At 41.6% G+C, this 25321-nt stretch overlaps 1 protein-coding gene across 1 annotated transcript in view; it reads left to right on the top strand.

The window, feature by feature from the left end:
* Positions 1-1371: 1371 nt before the first annotated feature.
* The window catches only part of cdh10a (cadherin 10, type 2a (T2-cadherin)), a 44595-nt gene continuing 20645 nt past the window's right edge, over positions 1372-25321 (top strand). The window contains exons 1-3 of the mRNA XM_070553263.1: positions 1372-1647; positions 6111-6454; positions 21417-21711. Coding sequence (XP_070409364.1) covers positions 6245-6454; positions 21417-21711 — 505 coding nt within the window. The 5' untranslated portion in view covers positions 1372-1647; positions 6111-6244. The remainder of the gene's footprint in view (positions 1648-6110; positions 6455-21416; positions 21712-25321) is intronic.

Genomic DNA, 25321 nt, shown 5'->3' with positions numbered 1-25321 from the left:
GAAAGTGTTGCTGTATCTCCCGAAGCAGCTCGGCACAATGCTGGCTCTTGTTCTCTGATGTTTGCCGAGTTGTTTGGACTGCGTAACAACAGCGTAATTAACATCCCAGGGGTGTAAATAGCAAGTAAATTATTACTAATTCTATGCAGAGAGAGGTACAAGATTGCCTCCTTTTTCAGTGGCTTGTTAGCAAAGAAAACACACACACACACACACACACACACACACACACACACACGCACACACACACAAGTAAACACCTCTTCTCCCCCGGTCGTACATGCAAATGCAACACAAAAGCCAACACATGCGCACACGAACAAACACACTCACCTACTTCTTAATCTCCCAGCGCCACAAACCCAACGAAGGGGTGAATTATGAAGAGTTAGGACTTGGCTCGGTATCAAAGGCAGGCTAGCTCGCTGCTCGTCTAGATGGTAATTAGTTTGGCCCGCTTGCATTTTTATTTATCTGGTGCAGAGTTAGAGCTGATCATCCACGCTGATATCTGGAAGGAAAAAAATAAACTTGCGCTTGGAAAGGGCTGGCCACTGCCACTGCTCCTTTTCTTAAATTATTCATCAAGCGCCGCGATGACTGGCACCCCGTGCATATATAAGTTGCTCCAGCCGAGCGTCTGCTCCGGTATATGTCGGGGACAGATAGGGATGTGTCGTCCCCTCTGTCTCACGCCATCAAACACCTACATGATGTATTGTCCCCGCCTCTGTTCCCTCCAGTCGAATTGAAATGTTATTTCACTCTCCGCGGCACGGGCTGCATGGAGACGGATTGATATGCATCCAACATGTGGCACGTAATGAGAAGCGATGACAGAGTGCCTGGACTGTGTGTGCACCTGCCACGTACTGCCGGCCAAGTCGGCGGGACGAGAGACGAAGATGAAGATGAAAAGGGCAAAATTGACTCCCCCCTCACCCTCATCACCCCCTTTCACCCCTTGCTATGAGGCTGATTTACAAGTTATGGCCCCTTTTCTCTTTCCTTCCCTCGTCGTCAAAAGAAGATTGGACGAAGCCGATTGTCTTAGACGTCGAGCGCCGCACAGCCGATCCATCAGAGTCCACCCTTGTCTTCAGACTCTAACCTCCCCCTGCTCCTCGATTCCTCTCTCAGCTGATGCTCACTGGGATGTAAGGCCGCTATTTCCTCCCTGCCCCCACTTCTCTAACCTTCTCCTCTTTTCATCCCTTTCTTTATCAGCAACTTGTGAATGGCAGCCAATCAGGGGTTAGAGTCGCCTCAGCTTCAGCCTCAGCCTCGGTGACATCCACAGACAGGATTGATGCACTGCGAGGGAGAAAAGAGAGAGAGAGAGAGAGAGGAGGAGAGAGAGAGTGAGAGAGACACAGAGATGGTAGAAAGAAAGTGTAGAGGAGGAAAGGGGAGAGGAGCCAGAGAGCAGGGAGGAGTAACGGAGAGAGAGGGGCATAGAGAGAAGGGAGGGGAGCGAGCGGGAGACGCTCTCTCCTCCACACTCAGTCCCATTTGTAGCAGCTGTGCTGCTGTCAGTCCTGGAATGTAAGCACTGCCGTCAGGAGTCAGACGTTCCGCCGCTAAGCACCACGCAGGAGCACGGCTCTGCACGCTCACCCGCGGATGCTAAGCTGCAGGAACCACAAGGTAAGGGCTTCTATTTTCCTGGTTGGTGTTTTACGGCTGAATCGTATTCTCTCTGCCTCCAGACTCCAGGGGATGATCTGCCCTTTGCACTGTGACAAAGCCAGACTAAAGGCGGCAGTGAGCAAATGTCTCCTGAAAAGAAGTGTGCAACTTCAAAGAAAACAGCATCGTGGTGCGAACAAGAAAATAATTAGATTTCTGCTTCAGTACTCAGGTGTGAACGTGTCTACGGGGAGTGCTTGGTAATGACTTCAACTCCACATAGGAAGGGGATTCGATCAGCTGTTTCTCTGACAAACTCAACTTAAAAATCATTCGTTACGTTTACTAAAGGATTATTATTGTTCGGGTTGATTAAACTCACTCCCCTGGCACGTGTAACTTTAAAGTTTTACACTCATGATGCTAAATTGACCTCCTCTCCACCCTGAGCGCCAGAGTCTGCTCACACAGATGCATTTGCATTCACACGGCAGGTGTGTGCACCTGTTTGAAGGCACGTACGACTTCCTTTGAGCGTCTCTGGGAAAAGTGTGTTGTTTTTTCCCGAGGCAGCGAGGGAGAATCATACTTGTGATGTGCTGTGGGCAGATTTGATGGAGGGGCGCTGTACCGTTCATATCTCCCCAAAACGCTTCAAGGTGTTTATCGTGGTGCTCGAGCACGACGAGAGGAGCGGCCAGCGGTGTTGCAGAGCATGTGCATGGGCTCCAAAGCAAACTTAATCCAGCCTTTCCGCCTCTGTCCTCTCTCTCTCTCACTCACACAGACCTCCACAGGCACCCGAGTGATAGATTGTGGTTTAGCGGCATGTAGCGCCGTTATTGTTTAGTGCAAATTAGCCATTAACATGCTCCTTGAATCACTGTCAAATGTGGAGTGACCTTTCAGCGTTAAAATGAAAAGAGGTGGAAATGTGCTCTCCTACGCAGGCAGAGAGGCTCTCATGAGCATCCACGCAGCACGTTTTACAGGATTCGACATGAATATTTATTTGTGGAAGTGAGGAAAATGCTAAACCGGTAGAATTTAATCAGTCAAAGGTGGTTTTAGTTTGCTTGAATTGCATCCCTGTCGTTTTTCTTTTCACTTTTTCCCCTTTACATTTCATTTTATTAGTTTAGGCTCCAAACTCTTTATTAAAACACTAAAAACTCCAAATATAAACTATAGAAAATTAAAGGATTTTTGGTGATACTACGTTTTTATTGTCAACGCGGTCTTTTCAAGAAGACTTCACTCCAGCACTCAACCCCCAGTCGCTTTTCAACGAGGAAGTGTGCACTGTATCATCAAATTGCTTTGAGGGTTTGAAAACATGAGCAGAGCTTGCTGAGGTTTGCCAGGGACTGCAGCCTCTCTGACGGCTGCTGTTGGGAAGGTCTAGGGCTCCACCAAGTGGAGGCTGGGATGGCTGCTGCCTCCTCGGTGCATCACGGCAGCTCCGTCACTCACGAGCAGCAGGCAATCACCAGAGCCACTCAGACTGCCAATCACACAACACGCCTCGCGTGTTCGGTTGGTTTTAACCATTTTCCTGCACACAAATCCATCTGATACTCATAAACCAAATGCAAGTACACCTCTAAACTAACCCCAGCTTGATGACCTTGTCACCTCCTTGTAAAGCCTCTTCATGTGGTTTTACTCCTACTTTAAATAAAATCCCAAAGCTGTGGTTTTAAAAATCATGTAGGAGGTTTTGGATGCTTAATTAGGTCTAACGTTTATGTAACTCTGCATCTGTTAGTAAATGTCCAGAAAATGCATTATTCCTTTTATAAATGAATGCATTCGCTGCTTTTATTTCATTATAATGGGTTTCACTGAAAGCCTTTTCTCTCTATTTGATTACTTTTATGAAAACATGGCTTTGATGGGAAATGGAGAGCTTCCCCCCCCCTCCTGCAACATAGAGAACCAAATGTTTCAGCTTATGCATTTTCTTAGGCTCTGAAAGAGCCTTACCCAGCAAACCTCTGGAGCATTTTGCAGCTATATTTATTGTCCTTCCAAAGTTAAAGTATCCACAAAAGTGCTTAAGTTGCAAAGACTCGGTTCAGGTTTGTTGGGGAAGCTTGCATGTTCAATTTTTGGAATGCACGTGCGTGAAAATTCATGCAGACCAATGTGCAAGCCTGCGCTTTTCCAGGAAGCACATCCCAACGACCAGCTCGTTTGTATCTGATCAAAGATATTCTTATTCAGCAAAACAAGAATGTATAATTTGCAGATTAAAAGAAATGGAGCACGGTGGAGTCGATGCCAGCCAGAACGTGTATTTGCCAAGATTAGAAGGAAAAAAATACACCCTTAAAAGCATATTTAACAATTCAGTCCCTTCACATCCGTGTGTTTTATTGCCAAGGCATATAAGCTGCCTACAAGTTAATCTAATCATAAACAATTTATTTTAATACACCCACTTTTTAATAAGCTGAATAAGTTGAGATAATTCAGCTTGAGCTTATAGGATCTGGCATGGATTCAGCGTGCTCGTTCATCCTTTAATGGAGTGTTTGGAAGAATTCTGCAAAGAAACATTGGCCCTAATGCTTAATACACGCGCCACATCAAAGATTAATATCCAGAATGCTATTAAATCTCAAGGACAGGCTGGAATGATAATTAGAAAATGCAATCACAAGCATCAGACTAGATTAATTGCAAGGAGGCGCTTCCTGATTTCAGCACGTGGAACGCTCTTATGACGCATTTCGTGCAAGAAAATAACTGAAAATAAAGGAAAACGGAGCCCAAATCAGCAAACCAAACAACCATATGATGTGTAGTGTTGCACTACCTGAACCAACTGTTGGGTTTAACACCTTTAGTGGTCTGCTTGCATCGATAAACTCGTCATACTTCGATTTAACCCAAATGACAAACACTTTTTGTTTAAAACTCCAGACAAACCAGGATTAAATGACTCGTCTCACCGGAGCATTCCCAGAGGAACAGGCGAATGCTTGTCGGGATAATTCTCTGACTCCAGCCCTTACACGGAAACCTTACTAAATGGGTTCTTTTAGAAAGAAGTGAAAGATTTATTAGGATTAACCTCCAAAAGACCATTAATTATGCATGCACAGCCAAATTACCTATCAGGGCCGGTCGAGGTGAGGACGCAGCCTTAGCGAGGCATTGGAAGAAGAGTGCCAATAACATGAAAAAGCTCATCAGAGGCATAAAAAATACCTGGGGATTATTTTGGGCAATTCCCAACACGCTTGTGTAGATTTACATCCTTTTGAAAGCATCACAGCGTCTAAAGGGGGTGAAAATCAGTGAGTGTACCCATCAGTTATGATGCAAAAATGTACAGAAGCTAAAAGCTGAGGTGGAGAGAGAGGGGAAAAATAGACTCCCCCCTTTCAGCAACACAATCTGTTTAGTGGAGGTTGTTCTGAAGGTGCAACGCTGTGACTGAACGGGTGTGAAGCATGTAAAAAAATAAAAAATCCGTCTGGGTGGCGTCTTTTCACCGCGCCGGACGCCCGCGTTAAGCCTTTCAAACCGAGGCTTTGAGGCAAATCCTAATGCGGCTAATAATTAGTGAAGTGCTGCTCACTCTTATTATTCACACATAATGAACTCGAATTATCGGCCTGGAAAAAGTGGACACTTGCAAATAGATCCTAGGTAGGATGAGAAAAACAAGCTGAAAATAAATGTGATTTCCATGAGACGTCGGCGAGGATGAGAAAAGCACAAAGTAAGAACGGCTTTAACCTACATCTAAGAATGTGGCGTTGCCTTTCTTACTCATTTAATTCTGTTTTTGCTTTATTGTTCACAACTTTTTATCAACACTTTGAATCAAATTCTTTAGATCATTTTTGCCAAAAAACAGAACGACTCAAGCTTTTTGAAGGAACTTGAAAGGCACCTTTTTATTTTACCTAATTTTTTAGTCTACCTCGAGGTGTTTTCTGGACATGTACATGGAGAGGCAGTGGTAACAGCAGAAAATGTACAGTTTATATCAAAAATAGTTATTCCAACATACAAACAGCTTCATAAACGGCAGCGTTGACCTTTACCAATAAGACAAAAGCACCAAGCTGCAACTCGACCAAACTTGTTAAGCGATTGTGGAAACAAGCATTTTAATTCTTCCCTTCTAGTCGTTCAAGAGCTTGTTAGAAACATGGTCGAATGGAAAGTGGTCATCAGACCAATCTAAAGCATGAAGAACTAATCTGAAGTCCTTTATAATCCCAGAGTTTAGGTTGTTTGACATTCTATCTGCAGGGAGGAGGTTGCTTGGTTCAGAACTCTGTTGGGCGGGGTCCATTATGTGTTTCTGCTCTCATCTACAGAAGAGAGGCTGCTTGTTTACGATCCAACATTGTTTATAGTAATTTTGTCTTATAGTCTGTGTTTTTTTATAATGACTGCTTTACAGAAGGTTACTGAAATGCCACTATGTTGGTGTTAACTATACTTTCCTCTCCTTACAGGAATCCAAACGGACCTTTAAGTAAAGGAATACAATGCTTGTTCTGATGAGGCTACCTTCCAGTGCTTATCCTCTCAGAAGCTTATTTCCATAATTCAAAAGTCATTCCGGACGTCTCCCGACTGATTGGATACCATGATAAGCAATCAGGCTCTGCTCCTTCTGATGCTTTCCAACCTGTGGCCGACTATGGCCCTTCCTTTCACGCCTGGGAATATTGGGAATCTGTTTGGAATGCCAGAGAGTGACGGGAGGATTCTTCAGCGTTCCAAACGGGGATGGATGTGGAATCAATTCTTTCTGCTTGAGGAATACACCGGAAATGACCATCAATACGTCGGCAAGGTAAGGTGTCCAAATGCATTGTCTGTAGACTAATTATAGAAGGTTTAGCTTGTAGAGGTGGTGTTTGATGTAATTGGGTGGAAACGGATGGGCTGCCAGAAATCTGGCGGTTACGGGCAGATTTAACTGGAGCAATCAGATCCGCATGACTGCCTACAAATGCTCTCTCTTCCTGCCTCCAGAGCCCTCTTAATCCATAGTGAAAGTCTACAGTTATGTCTAAAAATCAAAGGACCATTGATTACTTACAAAGCAGACGCCACTATCGTTGAACACTAAAGAACACCATCCGACTTTTATCAGTGAATATTAAAGTCATTCCTGTCAGACAAATGCAGTGATCATTGCTCAAGTAACAGCAAGGAAAAGAAGCAATGAGCCGAAGAATTCATTTGGTTCTCTTTTTTTACAGAAGCAGATAAATCCAAGAGTCGTTCTCACAGAACGGCCTGAATGAGAAAGCGTGATGTTGTTCTGTTAAAACTAATATAAAACTTCCTAAATGTTTTCTAAAAGATCTGATTAAACACCCAGAAAAAATAAATAAATCACACAAAACAGAGCCCTTCGAAAAACGGAAACAGTATTAGGTCAAGGTCAGGTTCAGGATCAACTTTTAAAATCTCTGTTTCTGCAAAACGTGTGACCAAATGTGGGATATTTCTGATCTGAGACAAAATAAATAAATAAAACTACAAGAAAAAACAGCATTCTCACACCAACAGGCACAAAGATGCTTTTGCAACAAGTTGTAAATAGCACCGGGTCATGTAGGCCGTATATGAAACTGATGCTTTTGCCACTCTTGTACAATCCTTCTCATCATAGATTAGTCCCGAAACACCTTAAAGCTGTTGTCCATATCACAAGATCATCAAAGTATACATTCTGGACAGAGAAGAGGGACGGTTTGAGGGAGGAGTAATGTAAGCCACCTACGTCAAACGGCAAAACCCTATATAAACAGAGGAGACCTCAGGCAACTACAATGCAGCTTTAGACCCAATCCCAAAAGAGTGTGACTCCAGATCACATTCTCCTTATTCTGATCAAACCAACCATTCCACACAATAGAGCCTAACGACACCAACGACTCCTCAGAGGGTATGGAGGAGGGTATTCATAGGTAGTTTTGAACTGACAAAGGTCTTCGGATGAGAAGCTAAACATCTTGAAGAAACCAAAGAAGTACAGCTGTCTTCATTCAATCACCTTTGGGTCATCAAGGAATGAGGAGATTTTAAAACGTGAACAGCTATAGCTCTGCCCGTGATTCCTCTCGCCTCGTGGAAGGAGCTAGGAGCCACGCCTCATGCTGCGCATGGAGAGGAAAAGCAGAGTCAACAGTACAAGCTAACGCTATAGTTTGATGTAGCGCAAGGTTGAACACCTCACCAATCACCCTTTAGATAGAGTTAAAGTTCACACACTGACATTTGCCGTTTCTCGGTACTCAATCGCGCTAGTACACTCTTGTGTACTTGACAAGTATGCTCTTGGCAAGTACAGCAGAAAGTCCATTCTACTGACTGTGGGTGGATGAGGAGGTCATTTAGTACGGAACCATATTCTATTGTAGCAAAAAGTTCTGCTTGTTTCTACGGTCAAAAATGACATAAAGTGCGTCCTTCAAATAACAGAAAATGACAACAAATTATTCATATATTATTTGGCCCAGTTTGGATCTAAATTGATAATACCAACACCTCCTGCTATTGGAATAATTTGTATTCATGTATTTAATCTAAATAGAGCTATTTAAAGCAACACTGTTATTTGGTGGTGGGTTTGCTAATTAGCATTTTGTGAAGAGTCTGGAAAAAAACTACAAACAGGACATTTTACAGGTTATACGCAAATACACACAACAACAGACAACTTTATATTTCTTTATTTGTTTCTCTGATATAAAAAAATGCACTACAGCTATAAGCTTTCTTCTCTGATGTCTGGAGTATAATGGCTTTCTACACAATGCATTATGGGATACTTTTCTGTCCCAAGTTCGCAGAAGGATGCATTGATGCATCCTCAATACAATGGGCAAAGCAAGAACACGTCGGGGAACATTGAGTGAACTTACCATCTGACGAACTTAAGATTGGAACAATACCTGGGCCATTGTTGGTGATGTTTCACCAACACATTCTCACACCCAAGGCGTCAAAATATGACGCATGTGACCAAGCCTCAATATATGATGATCCAGGATGCCCCAGCGCATCAGGATACGATGATTAGAAACACGTTGGGTCACGTGGCTCCGCTGTTTGACGCACACGGTCACACGGACATTATTCGACTATTTAACCTTCCCCTCACCCCAATCCTAACCTTAAGGTCCATAAACTGTGACCTTAAGGTTAGGAATGGGGTGAGGGGGAAGCTGAGTAGTTCACAAGTAGTTCCAATGTCCATCTCAGCACCAGCATCAGATACCGATGCTCTGGGACGCTGCGTCAGCTGTTTGTCCCTGATCGTCGTCTCCTGACGCGCTGGGGCGTCCCAAATCATCATATATTGAGGCTTGGTCATACGCGTCATATTTTGACCCCTTGGGTGTGGGAATGTGTTGGTTTCACAAGGAGGCGAGACAACAATTTCAGACAAATACACACATTCAGAAACGGCCATCATTTTATGCAGGTTGAGTTAGCATTCAAGCTAGTGCTATTTTAACCTTTTAGCGATGAACGCAGCAAACAACAACTATCTGCGCTATTTATTTTAATTTTTAAAAATTGGTTATAATTCTTTAGAATACAATAAATTATTTAGTGTGTAATAGTCCAAAAGAAACATTGCCAAGTCTTCTGAGACTTAGTAGATCCCGGAGTTCCCTCCAGCTTTTAAAAGCGTCTCCAATGTAAATTTACTTTACTGTCGTAAACATCACACGGTGAGTTTTGCAGTAAAACATATTTAAATATTCTTTAAGAAGTAGACAACAGTAGAGGAACTGATAACTTCAGTACTTGATTTGGTTGTTCTATAGGCATTCTAAAGCCGGGCGGACACTGTGCGACTTTTTCACTCGTAGCACTCAGCTTCAGCTCAAACTGTACGACTTCCTCGGAAGGCAGATCTCACGAGTCATGTGCTCACACTGCACAACCCAGTTCTCGGATGCGACCTGACTGCTCACGGTACACGTCGGACCCAAAAAATATGCTAAAAATAGAAGTTTTTACACAACACGTCAGACTTTTTTGTCTTGTTTTGCCTGTTGTCTTTGGGGAGTGCTGCAGGAGGACACACAGGGATTTATGGGGGTTGGATGAGGAAAACAAAATAAAGAAAGTAAATCTGTGTTTTGTGATCAGTTTAATTGGACATGAACACGACAAACACGCTTTCTTGACAATCCTTGTCATTGTGAGTAAAAAAATGTGTAGAAATAAAAACGAACAACGTGTGTTATTAGAGAAATAGCGGGCGAGCGGTGTTGATGAAGGATTATGCATGCACCGTGAGCGGTTCTGGTACTTTTTGGGTCGTAGCCGTTCGCTGCGCCGCTTCAACAGTGCGATACCCTCACGAGGAATGAGCAAAATATCAAACACTCCAGAAGTCCGTGCGAGCTCACGATTGCTGATCGGTAGCTGGTCACATGGTGTTAATCGCCTCTCGTAACCCCCTGTATACTACACGACGCTCAGCGCTAAACTCGCCCCGATCTCGTGGATTCTCGCACAAGTGGAAAATCGTCTCAAAAAAGTGAAAAAGTCGTTCAGTGTATGCCCGGCTTAAGACACGCCCATCTACTTCTGGACCATGGGTCACCTGGAGGAATGAAAAAATGAATGCAAGTCAGTGAGCCTAAAAGCTATTTTCTAATCCTGCTTACCATGGATCTCACATATGATGTCTGTGAATCTGAATCACATTCTGATGCAAATAAAGTTCCTAATTTCTAGCAATGGCAAAAGTAATTTCAGGTTTTGTGGAAAAATATGTCCATGAATCTAAATGTGCATCACCAAATTGACATCATTAAACCCAAAAAATGTTTAAGTTCTGCGAGCTTTGACTCCTTCATCCAGAAGGAAAGAACCACCGTAACTCTGGCCATGTGGGAAGTAGCAGCTATGCTAGGGGAGAGCAGATTTATATATGCAACGTTCGGACATCTGACCTGTAGTCATAGTAACCAATTTTTACAAGCTGATAAAACTGAAAGACCACTGGTGATGTTGAAACACACACTATTACTTTTCATTTAAATTGAATAGTGACATTTGTGTGATCCAGGGCCTAGGGCAAAGCGGATTAGAAAATAACTCTTAGCCCCGTTGACTTCCATTCATTTCTCCATTTTTCCAGCGACCCATGAGCCAACAGGAAAGGGAGGAGTTTTAGGCTCCCTATTGCAACTTCTTTGTTGGTGTGCTAAGCTGACTGCAGCACATTCTCATCGATTGACAGCTCCCTCTTGTGGAAACATAAATCCTTGGTTAACTCTCTGTAAATTATTTGTTTTGTTGTACGGACCAGGGGAGGGACCTATCATAGAACAGGGTCAGCCAGTCGCAGTTAAGCATTTTTAAGCTACTTTAAACACGTTAAACTACATACCCCAGTCCAGTCTGACCTTGTCCAAATTTGCAAGAAATCCAAGACAAATTTGGACAAACAGAAATGTAAATCTAAGAGATGATTAGGTCAAGATGGCTGGTGGACATCTGGAACCGTTCAAGAGAACATTTTTCATTCAAATTGTTTAAAAATCCACAACAGCAGGTTCCTGTGAGTTGGACCTCCCTTTAACGTATGCTGTAATAAATGGATTTGGCCTTGAGACTCACATGCGTTGTGACTTTTGGCAGCTATTTATAGGCACACAAATTGAAGAAAGTATGCACACTTTTATTTGAACAGAGATGGGAAATTGTGGCCTCAACAAGTCATCTCCATGTGGTGTTTTTGTTCTGCTCAGCAACTGAACCAGGTTAATTCACTGTGCTGATTAAAATCACCTGGTTTCGTGGCTGAGCAGAACAAAAACACGACATGGAGATGACTTGATGCCACAACTTCCCATCTCTGCATTTTAATTGCACATATTTCATGTCAACAAAACTCTTCTGTAAACCACATTTGTACACTTAGCTCACAGAGTGGTAATCTATCGCAGTCAATCATCCTTACATCTAAAATTTCAAGGTTTAATTGTCAGACTCTCATTTTTTTTCTCAAAGCAGTCACAACTGTGTGTGATAGGTCTCCAATCCCTCTCAAAGTTGTCCCACACGTCTTTCTAAATCACAGAACATAGACTGAAAAAGGCAAAGAAGGTTCTAGATGCGAGCGGTGAATCTGTTACTGTTTTTAGAGGAAGTTTGCTTTGCAAAAATTTTGAACGTGTTCAAAAACACAAGAGCAAGGACCTACGAGTTATGAGATGCAGACAGTTGCAGCCCAGCGAGATACTGGTTCCATGACGGTGTTACCTAACCCCACTGGCCCAGTTTAGAGTGGATCCTGTCAGCTAACCAGTGCAACATGAAGACAGGCTTGATGTGGAGCGCCACTGTTATCAACTTGAAGGGAAATGAGGTGACTGTCGACACCCAATTTTCCTCAGAGGAAGCGTGCTTTCATCACACACCTCATTCTCTGGAGAAAACAAGTGTTTCGTGAAAGCTTGGGAGAGGAGGGGGATGACAACTTCCTCTGCATCATCCTGATGCGGGTGAGGAGAAAGGAACAGCAAACAATAAACGGAAAAAGAAAAACCCGACTAAAATGGATGAGAACATATCAATCACAACAAGAAAAAAAAAGGTCAATGAAATTCAACTTGAGAAATGTGACGATGCAGCAAAGCAGCTGCTAAGTATACGCGAGGCTATATGTCAGCAACTGGTCCTTTGATGCTCTTTGGCACCCGACTTTTGTGGCATGATGGCAGCAAGATTCATCAGCTCCACACTCTTCCTTTGTCCAGAGTCATTCACCATTCAACTGTCAGAAAATCATGAAGCTTTAATAATTTACTCGTAGGGGTTTGGCCTTGGGGGAACAAGCACCGGTGACACACATCAGTAATTCTATCAGTTTCATTTGAGAGTTTAAGGAACAGATAGCGTCTCTGGTGGTGGCAGAGCCTGACTGAACAAGTATGAAACAAATGCATGAATATCAAACAAGTTACAGCCTATAGGACTCCAAAAACAACCTCTACATGTTTTTTATGAAGTGTAATAACATCAGACCGTTACCTGGCCCATCACTGGACGATCCTGGGTGCAGTTGATCGCATGTTTTTTGGTGAAAAGTCTTAAACTATATAACAATTCATCCTGCTCAGAAGTGTTGTAGTTTAACCTCCGATTCTGGTTGATGATCAGATAGTTTGCAAAAATAAAAACGTAAAATTTATCTTGCTCGAATATTGCTATTGGCATTGGTAGCGAAACCTTTACCTAATAAAGATTGTATATGGATTCAGCCAGTGGTGGCTTTAGTTTCCAATCTGTTCAAACAGTTAGCTGAAGTTTGGTTGTGATGGTGGCATTTGGATGTGTTGGTCTTTTAAGCCCTTTTCCAGTAAAACCTCGAGGTATTTGAACATACTCGGGTATCGGGCACTATTGGACATTAAACTAACAAGGCATTAAAGAGGGTTTGTCTGGCATGAAAAGCTCTGGTCGTATTCTGGCTTGTTGAACCAAGTACTGTTAAGTTTAAGCAGGTTTAAGGTTCAAGGATGGGGTTTAAGACTGAAATAGATCAAAAAGAGAACAAAAGGTACGACAGTGAGTTTACTGGTGAAGATTCTCTGTCATCCAGGTCATGGGGTACCAATGAAGTACAGTTGCCTTCATTCCGACTCCTTTGGATTTGTAGGTGGGAAATACTTTTGTAAGGATCCTAAATGTAACTGAAAACCAGCAAATGTGAATTGTAGCAGCCTGGCGGCAGTGATTTGGACTCGCTGGAACTTTTCCAGGTATTAAACAACTTCATTTCAGTAGTTCAGGCAGAATGATGCGAAGGCATCAAGGTTTGTGCCACAAAATCAGAGAGGGATCCAAATCTAGAATGCTTTTAAAAGAAAACAGACATAATTGGCTAAATTTGTAGTATTGAACTGGAAGAAGAGAACAGAATGTAGGCCTTAGTTGGAAAACCTGGAAAGATGGTCAGATGAAGCATCCATCTGTATTTAGAAGACCTCCAACATTTTTTGGGTCACTACCAAGAGAAATTTGTTTTTATTTAATGCAGATCAGAGTGAGTGGAGTAGGTTTAGTGAATGGTTCACACATTTGTGAATCAGATAAATGGCGTTTGACGGTTTAATGGGAAGTTATTGGATAAGACAAATAATGTAGATAACACATGTGGTGGTCCGAGGTTACTGCCTAGTGGCACTCCGTTTTTTAACTCATTCGCTACCAGACGTTTCCTGATCGGTAAAGCCCGTCGCAGCCAGTGTTTCTCACCATTTCTATTGTTGTTTTTTAAGAGTCACAGAACATTGCACGCTAGGATAATGTCGACGCCAAAACAAAGCGGACATTCACCTCTTACATCAGGAAAAATTTGCACGTTTCGAGCGTTATCCGTTCTTTCATAATCCGTTGTTGAATTGTGATCGGCAGATGCTTTTCCGGTTCGCGCCTCACTTTTTTTACAGCAGCGGCCCAAAACGATCTCCTAACACATGGATGTTCTGCTTCCTGATCACGTAACGTGTGACGTATGCAGATGAAGATCAGCTTCAGAGCTGAGGTGTTTGTTCTCACGACGCGGGGGCTTGTCCGACGCCCACACAGTAAAAAAAATGCAAATGACGACTTTAGTCATCAATGGCAGTGAACGAGTTAACTGTAGAAATTTTATACTTAAATAAATTCCTTTCCACAATAAATTAATTCTCAGTTTGTCATTGGGAATACCATAAATACTCCACCTATCAGGAACACTGAGTGCTCTCCCAGCATCTTGAATGATCCTGGTACTTTCCAAATGACCACTGCTGTATCACTGCCCTTTTCTGGGGTAGATTCTTTATTTACCTGTCTGTTTAGGTCCTTTAGTGTTAGGAACCTTTAGAGGTAAAAGAGTGACTTCGGGAAAAACACCCTGGTTCTGGGAAAAGGTTCCTGAACAGGAAGCATTCCCTAACACTGAAACAAAAAGAGCTGCGCCGATTTTATCTGGGCGATAATGCAGACATTTAGGACGAATAGAATGAGGAGGAGAAAGAGCATCAGATGCTACAGAAAGGTCAAGGAAAATGAAAATCTGCCAAAGAGCAAAAACATGAACAAATAAAAAGTACATTTGCGGTGCCACAAAACACTCAGATTGTATTTCATTAAAAACACAAGCACACCTGAAATAATTGGACAGTAGGTTGATTTGACTAATTAATGTGAATTCTATTTGGATTTTTCTTTTCTGCAGAGATTTAAAACAACAGTTTGAAGTGTGCCCTACGCCCTGAATTGTATCTTGATTACATAATTGGTTTAAATTATACATTTAATACATTATTTAATAATTATGTAATCACTAACAGAGACAGAACGACAGAAAGAAAAACTAAAAAACTAACTGAAATAACACTTGCCTACTTAGCTATCAAAGCTTGATGGTCTTCCACGTAAAGATCACTTAATAGCCTTTTGCGGAGCTCTGTGGGAAACCTTGTTTATTTCACATCCAATCAGCCCTCTCCAATCAGCCCATGCACGCTCCCTAACTGTCACTTGAGGTTGATTTCTTGATTATGGCAATGAAACTGGATGTAAAGAACTGTCAGTCTTTTATTTTCTTTTGCTGAACAGAACAGAGAACTGCTTCACAGTGTTTTTTTTTCAAAGGACGTGCTGTTTTGAGGTTTGAAATCCTGACACAGAACGACCGAGACAATTAGTAATGCATTCGTTTTCAACACTTAACCTTTGTGCAGGATGAGTTGTCAAAAATGCCTGCTTTGTCTCTCTCATGTCCTGTGCAATTAGATAAATAAAAAAAAGTGTGAAACCCTAAATCTGATTTGACTTTCTTCCACTGGGCCGTTAGTGAGTGTGAGCTGCAGCTGCAGTGCCCTACTTCTTAAGCAGGGCTGTGAAGTGTGAACACTTGCAATGCTGAGCAATACAACCGCAAACTTTGGATTCAGGGGCATCCAAGTGCTGTGCTTGATGTGAAGTAAATCCTATTAAATTCTCGGTACACTGCATTGTGCTGCGCCTTGTAAACAAAATCTGCTGCCCCAAATTAAAATATTCAAGGTAGTTCACTTTGTTGTGTTAATATCTGGACAATAAGCATCCTTGGGAATCCGGAAGGCCTTGTTTGATACCTCTCTGCATAAATTTGAGTAATGGGAGTTACGAAGGGCATCAGAGATACCGTGTGCCATGGCTTTAACCTGAATATTGACATTATAGAGTGGCTCTGGTGGTGAAGAATCGTAACCAAGGTCTTAAAAGATGCAAAGAGAGAGCAGAAAGAGAAATTATTCTGTATCCATTCTGTGCTCTATTTTGCTATCTCCTCCTTGCAGCACCGAGCAACGCTTACCAGAGACCTGACACAAATTGCCAATGATTCTGCTGCTTTGCTGACAATTCCTCAGTGTTTGTGCAAAGCGATTTAACTCATCAAGGCTCTCTTCTGTGCTTCCGTTGTAAGGCCTTGAAAAGGCTGTGTTTGTGCTGCGAGGCCTTGAACGACGAACTGCTAAATCTCTGCAAATACAGTCTGCAGAAGTGCTAACATTTGATTTTGTAAGGACGACTGTGTGGAAACACTCGGCGCAACACTTCCCCAAAAGTGTCGAGGCTTTTTTTCTCAAGCTGTACAAAATGATCTAGATTTAAATCTGAGCTGAGTCTGAGTTAACACGATTCAAATATTCTATGAAATGCTGATAAAAATCATTCATCTTGGTTTATTACGCGGGATGCATCACAATGAAATGTCCTTAACCTCCCTGTTGCCAGACACAGCAATCTATAGAAATTCAACCAATATTATTTTTAACACGTCTTGTTTATTTTTCCGTACCACCACCAAAGAACTTCCAGGTGAACCCATACCTATGTAATGACATCTGATAAATAAAGTGTAAATGAAATCATAGAAGTAAATAGAATAGAATCAATAGAAGTCACATTTTTGCTTCTGAAAGATACGTCTTACCTTTTAATTCCCCTTTGATGCTGCTTGATTGTTGTTTCTGCTTATCTAAATCATTTCTAATGTTAACAGGATTCAGACAGGGAAGTATGGAAACGAAAAGCAAAACAACCAGAAAAATAAACAATGTAGTAGATTATATAATCAAAAGCTTTAAGAAAATCTAGCACCTCCCATGGTCTAAAATTGCTTTGGCCTAATTACAACTGTGTTAGCAAAGTTTAAACAGTCAGAGGTCTGAGCTGCATCCATAAAATATGTTTTGTTTACCTGCTTGAGGAATTCAGCTGACCTCCAACTCCAGATATACTAAATTATAGGGATGTAAGAAAATATCGATATGGCAATATATCGTGGTTTTCCCTGTAATTATTACATTGATATTCAAAAGTCGTGTATCGGAAATATCGATATGGCAATATATCGTGATTTTTCCCTGTAATTATTACATTGATATTCAAAAGCCGTGTATCTAATTCTTGAAAGAATTTACATGCAAACATTTGTGTATTTTCTTTTCGTTTTGTGCAATTCAATCGCCACCCGCTAGTTGGCAGCAGTGTGCAACGAGTTTTGTTTCCACCATTGAGATGTAAATCCCTCCATCATGGTTCAGATACCTCATGTTAAACATGTTACGTATCAGTTTGGACTGTTAACTGAACATTCTTACAATAAATTCAGTAAAATAAATTGTTTGTAACGTCTGACTGAATGTATCGCAATATATCGTGATTTATCGTATCGTCTCCCCTGTATCATGATGTGTATCGTATCGCCAGAATTTCAAAAATACACATCCCTGCTAAATTACCAATGAGTACCGGGTAAATCACGAAATTATACCAGTGCGTGTCATTTATTTGCTTAAGAGCACTTGTTTAGCATTAGCAAAGACATCGCAAACTAAGGAATACTTTAAAGTTGAGCTGATTTGCAATGCCTGTCCTCCCTCTTGGATCCAAACAAGCATCATATCCTATTTGAGTCTCAAATCCATGCAAATAATCTCCAACAAGCCTAAAATTATTCCATAATTTGAAGTCAGTGGGGGTCTTTGCATTCATAAAAGACCTTAAATTCTTGGTTCACTGGCCTAAACCTCCAGAGAATTAAACTTCACAAACAATGCACGGTAAACATTCAACTTCATTGACATCCCAATTTAATAGACTTGGGATAATGGGCTTCATATGCATGAAAAGTTCTTCAAATGCGGTGCCAAATCCTGCGCATCTAGTTCACTTTAACTCAACAGTGTTTTCTTTCCACATGCGTTCCCATTCTTTAATTCCTCTCTGAGAAGAGTCGCCGTTCTGGCAAAGCATTTCTGATTTCCATCCAGAGTTGTGCTCTTGGCATTGCTCTTCCAAATGCAGGAAAAATAACTTCCCCTCACAGCATGCGGGCATTAATATTAATAAGCTACGGAGGTACACACTGCGTCCCTAACTCGTCGTCATTTAAAATGTGAACCCATGAGATAGTGCTCTAAATATATCTGCTGACAGATCCAGAACAGTAATGAGCTTGAATCAAACGTCTGCCACAGCGTGCCGTCATTACTCCTCTGCGACACCACAAGGCTCTTGAAGGTGATGGATAGGTCAGAGGTGACTAATTTTAGCAATTGTTACTGTAGGTCAGATTTTCATCATTTTTCAAAGGCACAATCTGGAAGAAAAATCCTAGTCTAATTTGACCTTGAGTAATGGGCTATGTCGGACTGGGCGCAGTGGGTGCTGAGGCGCTGAGGTTCAGCGACTGAGACGGATCCCTCAGTGGACTTGCGTCATTATTTCTGCATTCATGAGAAGTCTATAAAGCAGACTAGTGGAAATGTAAAGGAATATTTGAATCAAATTAAGATGGAGCTCAGAGCTGAAGGAATTTTCAAAGTGTTAAAAAGGAAGGAAAAAGTCAGGAAGAAAAACTACCTCCTCATTAGGAAATTAAAGTGAATGAAAAACGGGAATCCGACACCTCTTAAGCAGTCGATTAACACCCCACTCTCCACGGCCTGCCAGAGCATGGTCCCATTCGGGTCAATTTGGGAAACCTTCAGAGTGAACACGGTCATTGTCCAGTTAGAAAATTCTCCTACACCAGTGGTTCCCAACCTTTTTCCCAAGGGACCCCGTTTTTTAACAGTAAAATTTTTGACGACCCCCTCCCATTCTCTCTTCCAGGACAAACATTATTAAGAAATGATAAAATTGTTCAAGCACATTCTAATATGCTTTGATTCAATAGATAACAGTAATAGTAGGCTCCAGTACAGAACAAAGTCATTAACAAAACCAAACTTGACAGTTTGTATTACTTTCCTGAACACATTGTTTCTTGTAAACACTGATAAACCAATCATTCCTTTTAATAAATGTTTGACACATAAAAAATACACTGAGCAAAATGTACTTAAATGTGTATATTACTGTTTATACTAGATTATTTACTGTAAAGGCTGTGATTAATCAACCAGTCCTATCTTTAATTAACTTTTGACACGAAAATAAAACAGTGAGCTGAGCAAAATGTTCTTAAGTGTGTTACTTTTTCTGTACTAATTATTTCCTGTCTTAATATCAGTAAACTTTTTACTCATGAAAAAAAATGTGAGCAAAATGTAGGCTATAAACAAGTAATAAATGAAGTTTTAACCCCTTAAAGTGGACAGGTCCTGGCGACCCACTGAGAGGCTTTGGCGCCCCCTTGTGGGCGTCGAGACCCCCAGGTTAGGAACCAGTGTCCTACACTATTGTCATGCTTTAAAACACCAGAAAGACATTTCTCTGACGATGTTGTCAGATACGTTCATAATGGACCCAAGCTCAGGCCGTACCGGGACGCTAATACGATCTAGGTGGGCATGTCTGACTGAATGTCCAAAGCAATCGTTCCAGCCGCATGCCTCGTGAGTATGATGGCTTTTATTAAAGACCAAGTTCACTGAGAAACAGTTCTTACTTGTCACTTTTGAAATTTGATTGTTCACTCTGAGTTTACACTGCAGGATGAATGTAATAATGGTCTTTTACTCCTCGTAGCCTCTGATAGAAATTACAAGGGAACTCTAGGACCGGGGTCTTCAATTCTGGGCCTGGAGGGCCGGTATCCAGCATGTTTTAGTGGTTTCTCTGCTCCAACACACCAAATTCAGTGGTTAAATCACCCACCCACCCATCAGCGAAGCCCGCTGTTGGTTTAACATCCAGGAAACGGCACAGCACGTCTCGGAGAGTAGAAGCTAACCATTAGCATTAGCAACTCCACAACACAGCAGAACTCCTTTAGGATTGTGTTGTTTCTGATGATAAATCATCAGCATTGCTAAGCAAACACAGTCAGTGGTAGAGTCACGCTGCTGTTGGCCAACCAGAGACGAGATGTTTGAGTATCAAGAAATAAAAATGAATAAGACTCAAAATCCATTTAGCTTCTGCTCCATCTAACTTTGACTTCCTGAAACAGAAATGCAAGAGCTTTTATCCCACGTTGATTTTCTCATGAGACATTCATTTATACTTAAGACCCCTGCAAGTGTTTTGAGAAGAGAAAAAAAAGCAAACTTGGTTTTTAAACCAAAGAAGGCATGGATAGTGGCATTTATGGTGGACTTCATCACTGAAACAGTGGATCAGTGTTGATATTGCAGTTTGTCATTACTGAGTTAAGCTCATCAGAAATGATTGGTATATATAACTTTATTGAGTGGCTGGTCACACAGACTGTTCATTATTGATGTACCATACCCTATAGAGCAAGGGTATTCAGTACCGGTCCTCGAGGTTTGGTATCTAGCAGGTTTTAACACACTTGATTCACCTGTGTGGCAGCTCATCAGGCTCTGCTGAAGCCTGTTAATCACCTGCTAATTGAAATCAGGTGTGTTGAAATGGAGTTAAAACTTAAACGTGCTGGATACCGGACCTTCAGGCCCGGAGTTGAATCCCCCTGCTGAAGAGCATCCCTTCATGCTGCATTGGATCTATTTTGAAATAACACTTGGATCTGAGGTCTGATCTAAAGTGTTTTGTGAAAGAAACTTTAGAAAGTCATTTGCAGGACTTGGTGGTTGAGTACTGTACTTTCTGCAGACTTTCAAGGGCTTTTCTAGTTATAGAAAATTATTTTCTTATGACAACTCAGATTTAAAGTCATGAAGGCATGTTAGGGAGTTTCTGGCTCAGAGTTAGGGATTGATAAAAGACGTCTAAAGAGACTTTTATTAGATACAAAAGGATACGAGATGTGTTGTGTGACTCAAAAGAGAAACTGGAATCTAGGACAAGGTTGAACATCTTGAAGGATGGGCAGAAGGAGTTCTCCAACCCCCTGGAGTAATGCCTTTAAGGCCACATCCAACAGTTTTGTTTTACTAATTTTAAGTAGATTTATTGGCTTCCAGGAATTAATTTCATGCATGCAGTGGACCAGAAAGTTTCATGAATAGTTTAGGGCTAATATAGATTTGTTAATAATCAGCATATGAATAGAATTCAAGACTATGTTTGCAGATTATGACCCAGGAAACGCACCAGATTCAAAAAAAGCTAACCACTCTGAGCATTCCTGATGCAACCCTGACAGCATGATGGGGTAATAGCGTAAAAGTCAGTGGGCCAGTACTACTCTTGAAATCCAACCTATGCTGCGGTGTATGCCATTGAACTCCCACGCCCTCCAGGCTTTGTGCGTTCTCAAAACCGATGTTTTCCATGATAACCTAATGCAATGAAATCTAATTGTCCAACAGTTTTTTTTTTCTAAGTTCATGTAACAACCAAACCTCTCTAATTTTCAGCTGCACACAAACGTGGACAAAGGTGACGGTACTGTGAAGTACGTCCTCACCGGAGAGGGGGCAGGCACTCTGTTTCTCATCGATGAGAAGTCTGGAGACATTCACGCCACCAAGAGACTGGACAGAGAAGAGAAAGCCATGTACACGCTACACGCTAAGGTCTTGAACAAAAACACCAACGAAGAACTGGAGCCTGACACTGAATTCAACATAAAAATTCACGACATCAATGACAACGCACCAAAGTTTGCAAGGGAAATCTACTTCGCCAGCGTCCCTGAAATGTCTGAAGTTGGTAAGTTGTGACTGTCATTCTTTTGTGTTTGTCTTTTTTGTTTGAGTAGCTGACATTACTTTGAACACTTTCTCATTCCCATCTGTACCGGGTCGGCCCGGGTCGGGTAGCCCCAGTCGGCCCCAACCTGGCCCGGTTGATTCCACACATCCTTGTCTTAAGCCCATGTGGGCTGATTCTACCCACCAATCAGAGGCTTGCTCTAATGGAAGGTGTGAATTTGCTGTCAGCAGTGGGTGTGTTGGCCCTGGTCGGCCTGAAGCAGACCCCCTCGAGAAGAGGGCTGAGAATGAGCCTTGGTTGGCCCGGAAAAATACCAGGCCACCCAGATATGTAAACAACCTACGCTACCCGGCCCGGGCCGACCCGGTACAGATGGGAAGGGCCCAAAACAGTCTTGGCTTATTCAAGTGACCAATAGCATCATACTCATGGCCTCCAAACAAGTAGCAAAACAAAGACAAAAGGCTGCTCAGCCAGCCTCCACACTATGCAAGTACAATCTAATGCAATGCAAAGTGTCAATGCAAATCACGTTAAGTCCCTTGAGAACCCACCTTACAATCCTTCAATCCCCAAGGAGCTATTGCTAACATTATGCTAAACTAGATTTTCCTCACCTGTTTGGAGCATCTCAGAGTTGCTCCACTTTTCTGAAACAGCCATAAAAAAAGGAGAATGCAACATTTCCTACAAAAAGGCCCAGAAAAAGTTCAGTGTCTTTGCAGGTTAGTGGCCATAGTGATACGGCAAAAGCTGGATAAACGTTTGCATGTAGGCGTAGGAAACCAACCCACTGCTGTCTAAACTGTGCAGCTGTTGTGCTTGCGTTCACTGCTTTAAAACGGTCGTCTTGTGGTGCTCTTTTATGACTGGTTTTTGTTTTATCAGGCTCATTGAGCATTCATAATAAGTAATGCCGTTTGCCATTTTTAATAAGATGCAGAAATATTGAAAGTTTAGATTTTAACAGTATTTCCAATTAAGTATTTGCTTCGTTGCACTCAATTCCATTCCAGTAATATAAATAAATCGGCTGGCATGAATATAAACAAAGCCTATGAAAATATTGCATGCAATTTGAAATCAATCCTCAATTATGAAGCTGCAAATTAATACACAGGAGCAATCAAGGGTAAATCGAAACCCAATTGCCTATATAACAAATAACAATACTTAATTTGGAATTCATAAATGGGTGTCTTTAGATTTCCCAGCTGTGTGGCTTCTGGATAAAGGTGTGTCAGGGTCACAGCTACTCATCTGTGGACTAATAAACTGCCTCACACCGCTTTATCAAGGCAGCCAGGCATGAAGAATCAGCAGCCCCCCCTCCGTGCTATCGGTGCTGGGACTAAGTGAGACAGATGTTCAAGGGGTCATTAGTATGCACCGAGACAGGCAGACCCAAACAGGACACGCCAGAGGTCTCCTGAATGCCAAGGACAGTATTTGCAATCTAGGTTATCGAAACACTTGAGTGGATAAAACAGAACGTAGTATGAAAGCGATTTTAATGATGACACGTCTGAGAGGAGGTACGTGCTCTCTAAGCCTGACTCTTATTACTTCTCTTTTTATACATATCTTGTGCAGGAATGAAGCATTTCAGAGTCACTTGAAAGCATCTCTGTTTACTAGAGAGTCGTCAGTGAAAGGTGATGCTGTTTTATGCAGGCATCAAACGTTTTCCAAAAAAAGGAGGCAGGTTTTTTAATAAAAAATAATTCATCTATGTCAGATGATACAAGGATTCGGCATCTGAAATAGCTGACACTGCCGAGAGTCTAAAAATTAATAAAACTTCCATTTCAGACCTAGTCCTTGGTGAATACAAGGGTTCTGAGACACTGACAGGTGTTGAAAACATACAATGCACCAATGGCACGATAAAGGAAACAAGCTGATTGGTCAAGGCAGTTTGAGATTATGCAAGTCCACTCGTTCTACCACAGCAAGAACCTCATTATTTTGCATACAGGGCATCTGCAGGTTTAAGTGAGCCAAATTTAAGACTGTTTAAAACCTTTTTTAAGGCCACTTTGACCAAATTTAAGCTTTTTGTTAGATTAAATTTAAGCTATAATTTCCAGCTATTGCCTGGAACCGGTGCTAACCACGCCGTGAATGTGGGATTAGCCATCCAGTTACCATTAATGTTGCACTTCCCCATGGCGCAAACTCCCACTAGCGTGCTCATCTAAAAATAGCCCCCTTTCACAACCAACCGAATGTGTACAGTTCCGCTTACGGCAGTATCACACACAAAAAATGCCAAACTAACTAGAAATTCACGAAAATTTTATAGAAATAAAAGAATCTTGTTTATTGGGTCTTTGGTAATTTAAGACCTTTGGAAACTATTTAAGGATTATTTGTCATTTTTAAGGATTTTTAAGGCCTTAAATTAGGAAAAGCTAATTTAAGACTTTTTAAGGACCTGCAGATACCCTGTGCATAGAGCTGTTAGTATATAGTACTAATGCGTATAGCAGCCACCAGATTAGCCCCCTGTCTGGTGAATGAAGCATTATACTACTGTAGTTTACACTTGCAGCAGAAAAAGCTGCAGTAATAATTTTTCATAAGCAGAAATGCTAGCAAAAACCGATTTGGATGTAACTCTTTCAAATAGAAGAAATCCGTTTGTTTTATTATTTACATGCATCTGTCTCAGTCGAAGAGCTTCAGCTGGATTTATTTAGAATTAGTAAATAATAATAAATAAATGAATCCTGCAGCAGTCTGCTAGTGCTAACAATGAGCTAACACTAACATGAGTTAGCTAATGCTAAAATAAACCACAAAGTAATAATAGCCACACTGTAGGACAGAAATATTTTTGCTTACAAGTTCAGTAGCAACAAAGCCAGGCCATCATCAGTCAATGATTTTGTAGCCTGCTTTAGCTCCCTCAAACTAGCATTGGTCGCACCGATGTTCACTCGGGTTTTAGCTTCACCTCTCTCTCACTCTCTTACTTTTACTTCCAGGCTCCGTCGTGATGCCAACAGATAAAAAAACCTGTTTTCTTCCTGCTGTGCTTTTTTTTTTGATGATCAGCAAACTAAAAAAGCTAACTGCTAGCATAACAGCTAACCACTATAAAGGAGGCAAAGAGCTCCCCTTAAAGATTATCAACCCGCTCCACAAAACGATCAAGTGCTGTTTTTGGTCAGCAGAGGGCTGCAGAGTGCAGACTGTTAAATATGAAACGGGTCACGTTTCTAATGCAACAATCAATGTTAAAGCTCTAGCTTAAAGTAAAAAAAATATACATTTAGTGCTATTTTAACTTCATTTAGGGCTAATCTAACTTCAACTGAAGCTATGAGAAAGCGTTTAGTCAAATGTTATCAGAATTCATACATTTGGCTAAATATCAGTTAAAGTTTACCTTAGCCAAAGTTATAATGCAAAGCACACCTTTCCACGTAAGTCTCCATAAACACTTCAAAATAAACTAAAGCAAAATGGTTGGATTTAGAAAAGGTGCGTAAAACCCTGTTTGTGACATCACAAATGAGGAAATTAGAATTTAACCACCTTTCATCTGGAGGAGCAGCAGCTGACGTCAGAGCATCTCAGCTTACAGCAGCCAGAGTGGGGG

The sequence above is a fragment of the Nothobranchius furzeri genome, chromosome 7 (genome assembly GCF_043380555.1).
Source record: "Nothobranchius furzeri strain GRZ-AD chromosome 7, NfurGRZ-RIMD1, whole genome shotgun sequence".
Lineage (NCBI taxonomy): Eukaryota > Metazoa > Chordata > Actinopteri > Cyprinodontiformes > Nothobranchiidae > Nothobranchius > Nothobranchius furzeri.
Note: the sequence above shows the minus strand (reverse complement) of the source record. Positions and strands in the feature narration are given on the sequence as shown.